General features: G+C 40.1%; 1 protein-coding gene across 1 annotated transcript in view; it reads left to right on the plus strand.

The window, feature by feature from the left end:
* Positions 1 to 15861, plus strand: part of adgrv1 (adhesion G protein-coupled receptor V1) — a 981490-nt gene that overhangs the window by 247919 nt on the left and 717710 nt on the right. Inside the window, exons 33-35 of the mRNA XM_072516264.1 lie at positions 1232 to 2043; positions 2604 to 2813; positions 9694 to 9824. Of these exons, the coding sequence (XP_072372365.1) occupies positions 1232 to 2043; positions 2604 to 2813; positions 9694 to 9824 (1153 nt within the window). The remainder of the gene's footprint in view (positions 1 to 1231; positions 2044 to 2603; positions 2814 to 9693; positions 9825 to 15861) is intronic.

The raw sequence follows: 15861 nt of genomic DNA on the forward strand, positions 1-15861 counted from the left end.
AGCACTGTTGGTGTGCCTATACCACAGGGATTGCAGCAGTTTAAGAATGCAATTCACCATGACCTTCTCTGTTGTAACAAGAGAATCCTTGGCTACTGATTTTCTTCTCATTCCTTCTTACTTTACTCCCCTCCATGGATCTAATAATTTCTTATCTACATGGTGGCCATTGACAACATCATGATGTCAGGTCCCACATGTAAACTGAAGATGCCCAACTTAACATCACTGCTCTTGACCGATTTTGCTACCCCTGAGTTATCACACGTTTTGCCTGAAACCCACTACGTGGTCACCTGTAATGTCCTCCAATTAAACATAGGATGGCTAAAGGCCAAAGAACAGTCCAGCACAGGAACTGTCCCTTCGGCCCTGCAAGCCTGCACCGATCAAGATGCCTGTCTAAACTAAGCCCTTCTGCACTTCCGGGGTCCATATTCCTCCATTTCCATCCTATTCATGACGAGCAGAGGAAGTAAGGAAAGTATTAAAATAATTCATCAAGATACCTCTTAAATGCCGCTATCATTTCCGCTTCCACCACTGCTGCCGGCAGTGTGTTCCAGGCACTCACAACCCTCTGTAAAAAAAAAAAACCTGCTTGCACATCTCCTCTAAACTTTCCCCCTTGCATCTTAAACCTATGTCCTCATGTAATTGGCTTTTCCACCCTGAGAAAGAGCGTCTGAATACCCAAAGGCATTATCTTCCAGAAACTCTGGCCTTTTTTGCAGACCCTGCTCCCTTTGTAGCACCATAATTGGCTTTACCTTCTGCCGTTTCGATTTCAAAATCTGAAATGCTCCCCTTGAACCTCTCTGTCTTCCAAGTCACTCTCTTTCAATAAGACACTCCTTAAACCTAGCTATTTGACCAAGTTTATAGCCTCTCCAAAATAAATACTCTTGGCTTGTTAATTTTTATCTAATTATCCTCAAGTGAAGCACGTGACACTTTTCTGAATTGTAGTGATATATAAAAGCAAATCTTATTGATGGTCAGTTGTATTAATTAAACAGCGTGTGACATATGGGCCTGTGATGTTAAAGTTCATTTAGACTGTTGAGATTAAGCTCGAGACACATTTTGACACTGACTCATGCCAAAACTGAATATTGAGTTCCAAGCACTGTGACAGTAACCTGCTTAAAACTAACAATACAGTATGTTAAGGTGGGGCTTGGACATATTTTCTGATAAAAGATTTAATTGTGCTTTCTTTTCAATGTAGTGGTGGCCATTTTGGGAAACTGCGTGTATTTTATAGCACCTCCAAAATTGATTTTGTGGACCCATTGATAGCAGAGGGACAGGACATATTCACTTATTATGAACGCCCAGTTACTGGAATTGCAAATGGCCAACCTATTCTTCAGGGGAATGTTTCTCTGGAGAAGGATGCTTTACATGCGTGTGCAGCTGTTTGCCTCAAGGAAGAAACTTGTTTAGCCTTCTCGTTTACAAATAACTCCGGGATGTCCAAGTGCTCCTGGATCGCTTCATTGTCTCACATACTGACCAATAGCACAGAGCTCTCAATATATCACAAGAATAGTTCAAGCGTCTCCGCTCTTCTGAGTACCCAGGCAACAGCTGGCAGTGATTATGAGCCAGTTACCGGATCATGGACTATCATGCATGAAGGCGATGAGTTTGCAAATCTCTCGGTTTCAATACAAACTGACAGTGAACCAGAACGTGATGAAAAATTTGCCATTTTGCTTTTAAATGTGGAGCTGATGAATGGAATGGTCACTCCAGCAAACCAACCTACAATTAGCCAACCAAATATCTCTACTGTTGTAATAGTTATGAACGGAGATGCGTTTGGGATCTTTTTGATTTACAGTACAAATCCTAATGCCACAGATGAAGGACATTATCTTGAAGTAATGGAAGAAAGTCAGGCAACTATCCAACTGGTCATAGATAGGAGTGGTGGAAGTCTTGGTGAAGTTACTGTGGAGTGGAGCGTGGTTGGTGGCACAGCTACAATAAACGTTGATTTCATTGGTGATGGTGACGTTTTAACATTTGCAGAAGGTATGTGTGAAGTATACTTGGTGTATTGCTTTGCAGATGAGAACTTAATGACATTTTACCTTTTTCTCCTCGTACTCCTTTTCTTTTTTCTTTCTCATCTTAGACTTGACATCCATCAGATAATATGGCTGGAATTTTTGTATAGAATTTAGAGCAGGTCATTCGGCTGAGCAAGTCAATGTCAGTGTTTATATTCTCTTCCTGCCTTACTTCGCTTCACCCTATCAACTACAGGGTATTTCTTTCACCCGAATCTGCTTATCTCGCTCCCTTTTAAATGCATCTGTGAAAGTGGATATCAGTCAACTTTTTACACCAGTTTCTTAAAAATTAGTTAACAGTATTAAAGCTGATTTTCATCAGATATTAAAGTGTGCGCAATTGTTTCAATTTTGCTTGGCTTATTTTAATACATCTTTAACAGAAAAAAAGGATTCTAAGTTTTACAGGTGTGTGGTGCTTGAGACGTTCGTTCATTAATGTATAGAAAGAAAATTGTCAAAGCAGTTTTGGATGGTACATTAAAAACGAAACCTTACTTCATCTCTTTCTATATGCAGGTGAGAATAGGAGAATTGTCACATTAATAATTGTGGATGATGAAGAACCAGAAGACAATGAAACCATTCTCGTCCGTCTAACGCACACTGAAGGTGGCAGTCGTATTCTGCCCAGCTCCGACACTGTCACTGTGATCATTCTAGCCAATGATTATGTTGCAGGAGTAATTAGTTTTCAGGCATCCTCCCGGTCTGTCATTGGATCTGAAGGTTGGTTTCTGTGTATAATGACAGCAGTTCTGATAATCGTCATCAATTTCTGCAGTGTCACAGTCTTTCGAAGCCTTGCTTTACTATTTTGACCATGGCAAATGCCTTTTTAATTCTTATTTTACAAAATTAATGTAGGAGGATAGAATAATAACCAACATTCTACATGTATGTAAAATTGAAAAATAATTTTGTTGGATTTTGTGACTGATTGTTTTTATTTTATCCTCCTGATACTGTAATTAGTTACATTTTAATCAACGGTGATATCACCTTCATGGTTTTATGCATCTCAGTATAGCTCACAAGTAATGAGGAAAATAAAAAAGACTGAATCCAGGATATACCTTAAATTGACAATTAACTCATACCAAAATGTAGCTGAAAGCAATCCAGAGTGTGACTGTTTCTCAACCTACTTTAGACTGGCTGTTCATTGCAATCATTACCAAGCAACAGGATATCGCTTGCTTCATGGCCAGTTGGAGACTGGAAAATGAAGAGTTATTTGGCGTCTGTTTTGTTTTACAGAATTTTGACAGGATGAAGGTATTTTCTTAAGGACTAATCCATCATTGCTTCTTTCTAGGATTCTAGTCCAGGCGGTTTTACCTGGTCCTGTCAAGAGATTATTATAAATCATGTTTGACAAACTTATTTTCAGTGCATCAATAGGGTTGTTGAACATTGGTACTTTGACCAATTATGTACAAGAGTTTGTTGTTGCTCGAGACATCTTGGGAACAGTATGCTGATGATCACTAGTGACTTCTTACATGATTTATAATATGTAGGAATGTTATTGGGCCATCTGTAATTGTCATTTTTCCATAGGCATAGTTAGAATTATCTCCTGCTAACTGTAAAAGAGTGAAAATTGATTATTTTAATTGTAGTGCAAAATAATTAATGGAAACTTTAACCATCCATCATCTGATATTAATACTTCTGTAAAAATGATGAAATTATTACAGATGGTTCTTTATGAAAAATGCTGTCTTCAGTTTGCCAGTTTAAAGGTGTCATTGATGTGGTTTGAGCTGATATTTTTATGATGGGATGTCTTTGCATGAATGTTTCTGGAAAGACTGTTCCAGCTTAAATACAGCTCTGATTGGCTAATAAAAACTATCAATTTTGGTCAAAAGGGATACATATCTTGATAATGCATTGGCTTTTAAATAATTATAAATGGAGTGTAATTTGCAATAGTTATTATATTCAAAAGAGACCTAGATAAGCTTCAGTTATATTTGATTTGGTTTTGAATAAGCATACCATAACTTGGTAGAGGATGTGGTAACATTGGGCACGATTTAGAACGCAAAAAACAGAGTCCTGTATTGGGTGGGTATAGTGGGATCTTTCTCTACCCCGCCAAGACCTCAGTTACCTCATTTTCTGCACTGACGAACTCAGCTTGTCAGCTCAGGGAGAGTGCCGCCCCGATCTCTCGATGCTCCTCAGGCACCCCACCTTTATGTGCCACTATCAGCATCCTTCTTTGCCTTAGTAACCCCCATTTACATTCCTTTTGTCTTTCTGTCCATAGCACCTTTGTCAATCTCCACCTATCTCTGACCCCCTAGCCAGCCCTACTACTCCACGCCCCTCACAACAGTATAAATCTGACCCTATATCCAGTTCTCTCTAGCTTTGACAAAGAGTCATCTAGACTTGAAACGTTAGCTCTCTTCTCTCTCCACAGATATGGTCAGACCTACTGTATTTTTTATTTATGATCCATAGGTAATTCTAGCGATATCTTAGTTGGGTGCAATAGCTTTGTATAAAGCCATGCAGTAACTGTAAATCTGAGATTACTTTTGAAATACATGTATTTTCAAAATATATTCACATTATATCCATCCTTTGGATGAGGCAAGCCATGGTGTCCTCTTCCTAGTTAGATGCTGCAGGGACAAATTTCAAATATGTGACACTATTCCAGGAAGAGCGTGTAGTTTCTACTTCCTATTCTCATTTCCATTGCTGGGTGGAATTTCTCTGTTGATGCCAAGAACAGCAATTACCACACTTGAAAAGCAATTGTTGTGTGGAGCACCTTAGATGTTCCAATTGGATGAGTCCTGCACAAGTGCAAGCCATATTTTATTCACAGAGAGAGATGTTGTACAGTGAATTATGATATTTAAAAGTATGTTGGGTGTAACTCTGAATGTAGTTGTTAAATTTGTGATTCAAAGAGTATTTTTATGACTTGAGGCTTTTGTTGAGGATACCTTTCTGAAATTACAAAGCATAAATTAGAGATAATGGTCAGAAAACCATGCACAAGTCAAGTGTACAATTTGTGATTGTGATCTTGATGGGAGAGAATACATGTTAGGGCCACAAAGTTTGAGTAACATTCCTGTGTCCCAACTTCTGTATTTAAATGTGTGGGTAGTTTCTTGTCATTCATTAGACTATATTTAAAAGCCAATGCAATATTGTATGCACCGGCAAAACAAATAATGGGCGGAATTTACCGGCTGTTCACGCTTTCGGGATATTCCAGTCTTACCGGCGCACCCCCACCTCGGGTTTCGCAGTGATGAGGGGTACATTCAACAGGAAATCCCATTGACAATGGCAGGACCAGAAAATCCCACTGGCAGGCCACCTCCGCTGCCGACAAACATGCGGCGAGTTGCTCGGTAAATTCCACCCAATGTTACGGTTTGTAGAATGTCTTAATGCTTCAATTATTAGCACAATGCATTTCTGTATCATTATAATGTAGTTACATTATTTTCAGAAACATTTTCTTTAAACTTTGTTTATATTTCAATGTTTGAAATGCAGGTTCACACTTTTTAAGAAAACATTTATTTTGAGCAGAATTATTGAGCTTGTCTCCTTCAAAAGTTTGTCATTTTTATATTTTTCAGAAGTGTATTTTTCAACATTCTGTATGTTTAATATTAACAATTTTGGCGATTTTTTTGAATATCCATTTTGAATTGAAATTGTTTCCAACATTTAAAGATTATTTTCTAAAATTGTAACTTTTTCCATTTGTGATTTTTGATTTGCAAACATATTTTTAATTGCAACATACAACCATTCAATGTATTTTTTAGCTTAATAAATGGTTGATCTTTTGTTTTAAGATTATTTCCAATTTTTAGAATTTTTTAAATGAACGTCATACTGCAACTAAAGCCAATACATTTTTCTTCTCCTTTTATGATTTTACAACCCCTTGCTTATATTTTTATGTAGAATAAATATGATTAACATTCATATAAACTTTGGCCTTGCAGGTAAATGCAAGTGTATATATTTTTTGCATGCCTTTTTTATAGCTGTACATGGATTTAGCATGCAGTAGCATCTCGCAATGTTCCGGCTGATACATACAGTTTGCCAATTTGGCATTGTTAATTTCAGGAAAATATTGTGGAACAAGAACACAGACAGCCAATTAGAAGTATTTTGTGTTGTGTTATGTTCATACTTTGCTGTAAAGTAAATTACTTGGCAGTAAAGATGATTGCATGTTTCAATGCATAACCCTTTGGGCTGTTCCAAACGCATGTTTATTATTTTAAGTAGATAAAACTTCAATTAGTGAGACATTTATAAAGATAACAATACTTCAAAATAAGCTGCAACATATTTTATTTGGTGACTTGAGTTCATAAACAAACCATCGAGAACATGAAGATTATTTTTGATGAGAATATTTGAAACATGCAATGTTTTCTTGGCATTTCTTTTCATATGCATGTTATAAACGGTCACTTGTTGCCTAATCGTTTTTGCACTTAGGAATACAGCACATCCAGGTGTGTACATAACCATATACACACACTCATAAGCACAGAGTATAGTTCTGTTTGGACAATTTAAAGCTGTTTTCTAATTCTGATCCATATGAGAACACGCTAGTAATAACTAAACGTATGTAAATATATTTTAAAAACTGTTGGAGAATTAATTTCTGAACTTCCTGCAAGTATGCATTAATTGTGTGCTCTTTATTATAAACTTACACCTTTATTTTCCTCCCTACTTCTCAGTACGTTCAACCTGTTCTGTCCCCTCATCCCAGCTTTGAAACCCCATTGTCTACTGTGCCCACAAGCACCAACTCAAGTTGGGCACCAAATTATTGTTTCTTCTTTCCATCCTGAGCTTCTACATTGACTTCATCCTCATCCTCAATGATTTTAATGTTCATCTCAGTGCCTCTTACTCTCTCTTTTCTGAATTCTCCCTCAATATAAACTTTCCCAATCATGCTTAGAGGCCACCTCTTAAGTTTTATGGAATGTCCATATGGTTCTTTCAATAATCAGATCAATTCCAAGGGCCTGTATCTTTATAGCATGCTGTAAACAAATATTTGAAAACTTTGACCACTATCCTCAACTATTAGCTCATACATATCTGTTGTTATTGACGTTTTCTAAAAATATTGCACGGAGTGCAATAGTGCCCATTGATACTCAGTTTGAGTTCTGATGGGGGTCACTCAGCTCCTTATATAGCTACAGCCTTGTAACAACATGGACAAAATAACTGAACTTCAGAGGTGATATGAGAGTAATTGCCCTTGACATCAAGACAACATTTGACCAAATGTTGCATCAAGGAGCCCTCGCAAGACTGAAGTCAATGGGAATCGGGGACAGCAGTAAGCTGGTTGGAGTACCTAGCATAAAGGAAAACGGATGCGATTGTTGGAGGTCAATCATCTCAGTGAGGGATATCGCTGTAGGAGTCACTCAAGGTCATGTACTATGCCTAACCATCTTGAACTACTTCATCAATGGCCTTCCCTCTATTAGAAGATCAGAAGTGAGGAAGTTCACTGATGATGGCACACTGTTCGGTACCATTAGCCAAACTGGAGTCAGTGGGAATCAGGAGGAAAACTCTCTGCTGGTTGGAACCATGCCTAGAACGAAGGAAGATGGTTGTGGTTTTTGGAGGTCAATCATCTCAGCTCCAGAACTTCACTGCAGGAGTTCCTCAGGGTAGTGTCCTAGGCCCAACCATCTTCAGCTGCTTTATCAATGGCCTTCCTTGCATCATAAGTTCAGATGTATGGATGTTCACTTGTTGTGCAATGTTCAGCACCATTTGCGATGACTCAGATACTGGAGCAGTCCATGTCAAAATGCAGCAAAACCTGAACAATACCAGGTGTGGGCTGACAAGTGGCAAGTAACATATGCACCACACAAGTGCCAGGCAATGATTATTTCCAAAAAGAGAGAATCTAATCATTGCCCTTGACATTCAATGGCATTACCATTGCTGAATTCCTCACTATCAACATTCTGGGGGTTATCATTGACTAGAAACTGAACTGGACCAGCTATATTAATACTGTGGCTACAAGAGTAGGACAAAGGCTGGGAATTCTACACTTCATGATTCCCCAAAACCTGTCCACCATGTATAAGGCACAAGTCAGGAGTGTGTTTGAATACCTTCCACTTTCCTGGGTGAGTGCAGCTCCAACAACACTCAAGAAGCTCAAGACCATCCAGGAAAAAGCAACCCACTTGATTTGCACTCCATCCACCAGTTAAACATTCACTCCCTCCACCATCAAGGCACAGTGGCAGCAGTGTGTACCATCTACAAGGTGCACTGCAGCAAATAACCAAGCCTCCTTCAACAACGCATTTCAAACCCGTGATTTCTACCTGCCAGAAGGACAAAGACAGCAGACAAATGGACACACCACAACCTGGAAGTTTCCCTCCAAGCCACTCACCATCCTGACTTGGAACTTTATTGCCATTTTTCACTATTGTTGGATCAAAATCCTGGAACTCCCTTCCTAACTGCTGTTTTGTGTACCTCCATCACATGGACTGCAGCGACTCAAGAAAGTAACTCGCCATCAAATTTTCATGAAAGTTGCACATAAAAGCAACGTTCCCCAACTTCTGACTCTTCACAATGCTAAAATTGAACCTGAACTTCAGGTAGCGTTGTAACCCTGCAGTAATGAAACTCAACTTGGCTCTCTTCAAGCAGGAAACCCTGATGAAACCGCAGGAGCAATAAATCTACTAGGTAGTCTATGTTGTAACCATTCTGCACTTCTACAGCCACAGATACAAAGATGAATTCCATCACCAACTCAATCAAACAGGATACCCATGACAGATGGGGTGCTGAAGATGGTTGGGGCCATATATACCACTTGCATATTCACAATTCAATGCCAGTAACACAACCCCGTGTCACTTGGTTCTGCTGCACAGAAATAAATGGAAGCTGTATTAATTTGGTTATTCTGTAATTGTTTTGTAAGTGAATTTGTTGAGTTGAATTCTTTACTAAATTGTTAATCTATTGTAGCTTTTGTAAATTGTATTTCATGCAATGTAGTAAAACAGACACTGCATGCCTCCCTCATTCATAATATTTTGTGACTTTTCAACCTAAAGCGTGTACTATGGTATTGTTTTTTATAATATTGATTTTCTTGAACAAAGCTTGGGAACTAGCTACGTTTTTAGTATTAATGTAGAAGTGAAAACTATTTTACACCGAGAGAGTGATGGGTTGTTTTAAAATTATTTTGTTTTGTTTGTATTGTATTGTAAAATGTATTCAGGATTCAAAAGAATTTCTCTGTCATTAGTACTTTGGGAATAAAAGTCTTTCTCAGTTGAGTTAACCTTCACATTGTTAGTTTGTTACATTTGCGATATGTAGTTTGAACACTTACTGACTGCAATATTAAACAAATGTTTGTTTTTAATATTGTTTTTATTTTCTCTGTATAACTTTGCATGAAGTGTTTGGTTAATAAGCCATAATGCATGACTGCTAAACATACAGCTGCTTGCCTGTATTTTTGAAAAAGTGTTGATGGTCCAATCTGATTCTGCTTCTTAATTTGTAGGGGAAAGTTTGCTTTTCTGGATTGAAAGGAGTGCTCCTGGACAGGGAAACATTTCTATTGACTGGAACATCCATGGGAAATACGCTCAGGAAAATTTTGTGGCTATTAATGGGACCCTTTTTATTTCCGAAGTAAGTAATTCGAACACTCCCCTGAATTACTGAGCATGGTTGTTTCTGCTTTATTTTAGTGGACCCATTGTTATATTAGTAGATCCATTGTTGAACTTGCTACAAGCAAAATAGAACATAGAACATAGAACAATACAGCGCAGTACAGGCCCTTCGGCCCACGATGTTGCACCGAAACAAAAGCCATCTAACCTACACTATGCCATTATCATCCATATGTTTATCCAATAAACTTTTAAATGCCCTCAATGTTGGCGAGTTCACTACTGTAGCAGGTAGGGCATTCCACGGCCTCACTACTCTTTGCGTAAAGAACCTACCTCTGACCTCTGTCCTATATCTATTACCCCTCAGTTTAAAGTTATGTCCCCTCGTGCCAGCCATATCCATCCGCGGGAGAAGGCTCTCACTGTCCACCCTATCCAACCCCCTGATCATTTTGTATGCCTCTATTAAGTCTCCTCTTAACCTTCTTCTCTCCAACGAAAACAACCTCAAGTCCGTCAGCCTTTCCTCATAAGATTTTCCCTCCATACCAGGCAACATCCTGGTAAATCTCCTCTGCACCCGCTCCAAAGCCTCCACGTCCTTCCTATAATGCGGTGACCAGAACTGTACGCAATACTCCAAATGCGGCCGGACCAGAGTTCTGTACAGCTGCAACATGACCTCCCGACTCCGGAACTCAATCCCTCTACCAATAAAGGCCAACACTCCATAGGCCTTCTTCACAACCCTATCAACCTGGGTGGCAACTTTCAGGGATCTATGTACATGGACACCTAGATCCCTCTGCTCAGCCACACTTTCAAGAACTTTACCATTAGCCAAATATTCCGCATTCCTGTTATTCCTTCCAAAGTGAATCACCTCACACTTCTCTACATTAAACTCCATTTGCCACCTCTCAGCCCAGCTCTGCAGCTTATCTATATCCCTCTGTAACCTGCTACATCCTTCCACACTATCGACAACACCACCGACTTTAGTATCATCTGCAAATTTACTCACCCACCCTTCTGTGCCTTCCTCTAGGTCATTGATAAAAATGACAAACAGCAACGGCCCCAGAACAGATCCTTGTGGTACTCCACTTGTGACTGTACTCCATTCTGAACATTTCCCATCAACCACCACCCTCTGTCTTCTTTCAGCTAGCCAATTTCTGATCCACATCTCTAAATCACCCTCAATCCCCAGCCTCCGTATTTTTTGCAATAGCCTACCGTGGGGAACCTTATCAAACGCTTTGCTGAAATCCATATACACCACATCAACTGCTCTACCCTCGTCTACCTGTTCAGTCACCTTCTCAAAGAACTCAATAAGGTTTGTGAGGCATGACCTACCCTTCACAAAGCCATGCTGACTATCCCTGATCATATCATTCCTATCTAGATGATTATAAATCTTGTCCCTTATAATCCCCTCCAAGACTTTACCCACTACAGACGTGAGGCTCACCGGTCTATAGTTGCCGGGGTTGTCTCTGCTCCCCTTTTTGAACAAAGGGACCACATTTGCTGTCCTCCAGTCCTCTGGCACTATTCCTGTAGCCAATGATGACATAAAAATCAAAGCCAAAGGTCCAGCAATCTCTTCCCTGGCCTCCCATAGAATCCTAGGATAAATCCCATCAGGTCCCGGGGACTTATCTATTTTCAGCCTGTCCAGAATTGCCAACACCTCTTCCCTACGTACCTCAATGCCATCTATTCTATTAGCCTGGGGCTCAGCATTCTCCTCCACAACATTATCTTTTTCCTGAGTGAATACTGACGAAAAATATTCATTTAGTATCTCGCCTATCTCTTCAGACTCCACACACAATTTCCCATCCCTGTCCTTGACTGGTCCTACTCTTTCCCTAGTCATTCGCTTATTCCTGACATACCTATAGAAAGCTTTTGGGTTTTCCTTGATCCTTCCTGCCAAATACTTCTCATGTCCCCTCCTTGCTCGTCTTAGCTCTCTCTTTAGATCCTTCCTCGCTACCTTGTAACTATCCATCGCCCCAACCGAAACTTCACACTTCATCTTCACATAGGCCTCCTTCTTCCTCTTAACAAGAGATTCCACTTCCCTGGTAAACCACGGTTCCCTCGCTCGACGCCTTCCTCCCTGTCTGACCGGTACATACTTATCAAGAACACGCAGTAGCTGATCCTTGAACAAGCCCCACTTATCCAGTGTGCCCAACACTTGCAGCCTACTTCTCCACCTTATCCCCCCCAAGTCACGTCTAATGGCATCATAATTGCCCTTCCCCCAGCTATAACTCTTGCCCTGCGGTGTATACTTATCCCTTTCCATCATTAACGTAAAATGAAGTGCTTGTGCTTTGAAAGTGAGGACAAAGATGATATACTATCTGCTTTTTACTCCTATATGTGCAATCTAGTTTTTCATAATTTTCTTTCTGTATTTAATAGATGTACAATTAAATATTGTGAAAGACAAAACCTTGTGGAAAAATTGAAGCTTTCAAATGCTAACCATATTCATGGCAAAACTGCAGTACATCAATAATAATAATTACTTATTGTCACAAGTAGGCTTCAATTAAGTTATTGTGAAAAGCCTCTAGTTTCCACTTTCCGGCACCTGTTCGGGGAGGCCAGTACGGGAATTGAACCCGCGCTGCTGGCCTTGTTCTGCCTTAAAAGCCAGCTGTTTAGCCCAGGCGCAAATTAGGAATGGGCTGTAAATGCTGGCCCAGAGAGAGTGATGCTCACCTCCCAGAATGAGTTGGAAAAAAAATTCTGACCCTTTCCAATGCTTCCATATCCTTTCTAAAGTTTAGGGCCCAGAAATGGATGCAGTATTAATTGAGGCTGCAGCAGTGTTTTATTCAGGTTTGTCAAAGCCTCCTTTCTTTAGAACACTGTTCCCTTTTTTATAAAGCCCAGTATTCTTATGTCTTTTTAACTACTTCATCAGACCTGCCGCCTTCAACAGTTTGTGCATGTATACCCCCACGTCTCTTGTCCTGCACCGCATTCAGAATTGCACACTTTATTTTATGTTGTCACCTCTCGTTCCTCCTACCAAAATGTGTCTCGTTCCTCCTACCAAAATGTATCACTCATTTCTGCATTAAATTTAATTGATCACATGTTTGCCTATTCTACCAACGTGTTTATAAGCTGCCCAAATTCCTAAACTATTGTCATTTAAAATGCGGGGGTTCCTCGTCAGTCGGTGCCGTCTGCCAAGACCCTGAATAACTCCACCGCGTAGTACATACCCCGTGGAGACCACAGATCATCCATCAGCTAACGTGCAGTTCGAGATGTCTGACCGGAGGTTTCACTATTGAGGAATAATTTGATATTTTGAGTTGTTTCTAACCCGTAAGGTTTTCCTTTTGGGCTCTGTCATTTAATTCCCTCAAATATGTAGCCTATTGTATCATTAGTTTTCCCCGCCATACTGTCTAAAACATTCTTCTCTGGAGTGTAGTTCTCGTTCTTCGTCTGTGATATTTTTGCTTCATCTGAAAACCAAATGAACAGGTCAAAGGCGGAGAGGGCCCTATTTCTTAATTTGTATCTTTCTATTCTTGTTTGGATGTTCCAGATGTGCCCTCTCCACGACTTCCGGATTTCCATTTAATTCCCTTCTCATCCCTGACGTACCTCATACGATTAAGGCCTGTTAAGCCTCCTTCTCCTATCATTGCATCCCTGAGTGAGACTCGAAGAATCTCAAACTCCTCTTTTACTAACTCAGTGATCCAAGCGGGTCGAAACTTTCCCTGATACATGTCGGATATTGCTACTGCATGTACTTTAATTCCTTCAATTTTGATTATGACCGAATTTTTAATGAAGTAATTTCCAATCATGACATTTTCACTTTATCATCTGTCCTATTGATGCTGCTAACAGGTTTCAATTCCCTGGCATCCCGCTCCACTGATTCCATTATACTAGTAAGTGCAGTTATCCCCTGCCACTCACAAGCAAACATTCCTTTTCTCTTGTCCGAGCGGTTTGGGGATATGATCTATCCTGTGACACGGCATCATTGCAGTGATACAGTCTCTAAACACTGTTAGGCTAATTTTACGTCCCCGGGTCATCCCAACATCTCTTAAACTACGTACTCCCTCACTAATTGGTATGACAAGTTTATCACTTCTTCACAATCCTGCACATCCTTTCCCAATCACTCTGTCGTCAGCTTGGTTTTCTCTGCAGTAATTACAATTTATCATTATCACACCATCCCATGGTCAAAAGCTATCATGCGGTCATAAACTTAGACCATCAGTGTTGCCTGATGTTTCACAAAACAATCATGACAACTGAATTCCCCAAATTTCCCTGGGAGCCGAAGCATTTCCCCATTTCTGTCGTTCTAAATGCAATATCAACTCACCTGAATGCTATATCTGCCATTCTCCTAGATTTCATATGATTACTCCCTGTCCAAACTACTGGGCTACAGAACGTGCCACATCCTTGACACGATGTTTCATTATGTTCACAATGAATCATTTTAACTGGGGTCCATTAATAACAGCCCTTGATCTATCATCCCATATTCTCAATTCCTCACTAATTATGTTTCTTCGTTTGCTGCCGATAGGTTGCCTATGGATTATAATAATCCCTCTTTTATCATTTAATTGGGTTGGATGTTTTAGTTCTGATACAGTTCCTTTGCTCCAGATGCCACTGATTCTCTAATTCAACGTCCTCCGTGCTGCTATCAGCTTTGATTAAAAAGTACAAATGACTTTTGCTGCTCCTAGGAAAAAGAGGGCCTGCATACTCTAGTGACCATTCTTCCATCAGTGTCTCAGTTTTTTTCCATGCTACTCCCTGTTTCTTTACTCCCTGTTTCTCCACCATTTTCTTTCCTGAATTTTTTTTAAAAAATGGATGCCCCCCTGGCTTGCCCCTCGTCCTCCTTAACTTTACTACCATCCGTACATACCACCCAAGCATTTACCAACTCTGTTCTGCTAACTGATTTATCAAGTTTCTGTCCCTTTTTAATGTTATGAATAAACATTAAGGCAGGGTTTAAAATAATGCTTTCCCATCTTTCCCATCGAGCTGTATTCACGCCTTGCTGGCAACCCTGTCTCTTGGTCAACTCTGTCAATTCTAAAAATTCATTTGTGACATAAATTTTCTTTCCGGCTGATAAATTTTCAGTCTCTGCTATCCTTTGTGTTATGGCTGCCAAACATTTTGCAATGTGCGAAAACTTTTGTTCAGCCCTTGACCAATTTCCTGTCAATGTTTGATAGGTGTCTGAGTACTATGATTAACAAGCACCTTACCATATCCATTTGCGTACAAATCAAATTTAGTGCTCAAATCGTCCTCTTCATGTCTCTCCTCTAATGGCCCGGATGCTGCTACAGCTGTTCTTAACTGGTCCAACCTCCTCTTCGGCAGGAGCTAGGGAATGTGGATTGGGAGCAGCTGTTTAAGGGTAAATCCACATTTGAAATGTGGGAGTCTTTTAAGGAAAGGTTGATTAGAGTGCAGGACAGACGTGTCCCTGAGAAAATCAGGGATAGAAATGTCAAGATTAGTGAACCATGGATGACGGGTGGAATTGTGAGACTAGCTAAGATGAAAAAGGAAGCATACATAAGATCTAGGCGACTTAAAATTGATGAAGCTTTGGAGCAATATCGGGAAAGTAGGACAAATCTAAAGAGATATGGACAGGGTGAATAGCAACAAACTTTTTCCAAGAGTGGGGGTGTCAATTACAAGGGGTTACGATTTCAAGGTGAGAGGGGGAAAGTTTAAGGGAGATGTGCGTGGAAGGTTTTTACGCAGAGGATGGTGGGTGCCTGGAACACTTTGCCAGCGGAGGTGGTAGAGGCGGGCATGATAGCATCATTTAAGATGCATCTAGACAGATATATGAACAGCGGGGAACAGAGGGAAGTAGATCCTTGGAAAATAGGTGACAGGTTTAGATAAAGGATTTGGATTGGCGCAGGCTGGGAGGGCCGAAGGGCCTGTTCCTGTGCTGTAATTTTCTTTGTTCTTCACTGGTCCACCTA

The sequence above is a fragment of the Scyliorhinus torazame genome, chromosome 9, assembly GCF_047496885.1.
Source record: "Scyliorhinus torazame isolate Kashiwa2021f chromosome 9, sScyTor2.1, whole genome shotgun sequence".
In the NCBI taxonomy this organism is placed as follows: Eukaryota; Metazoa; Chordata; class Chondrichthyes; order Carcharhiniformes; family Scyliorhinidae; genus Scyliorhinus; species Scyliorhinus torazame.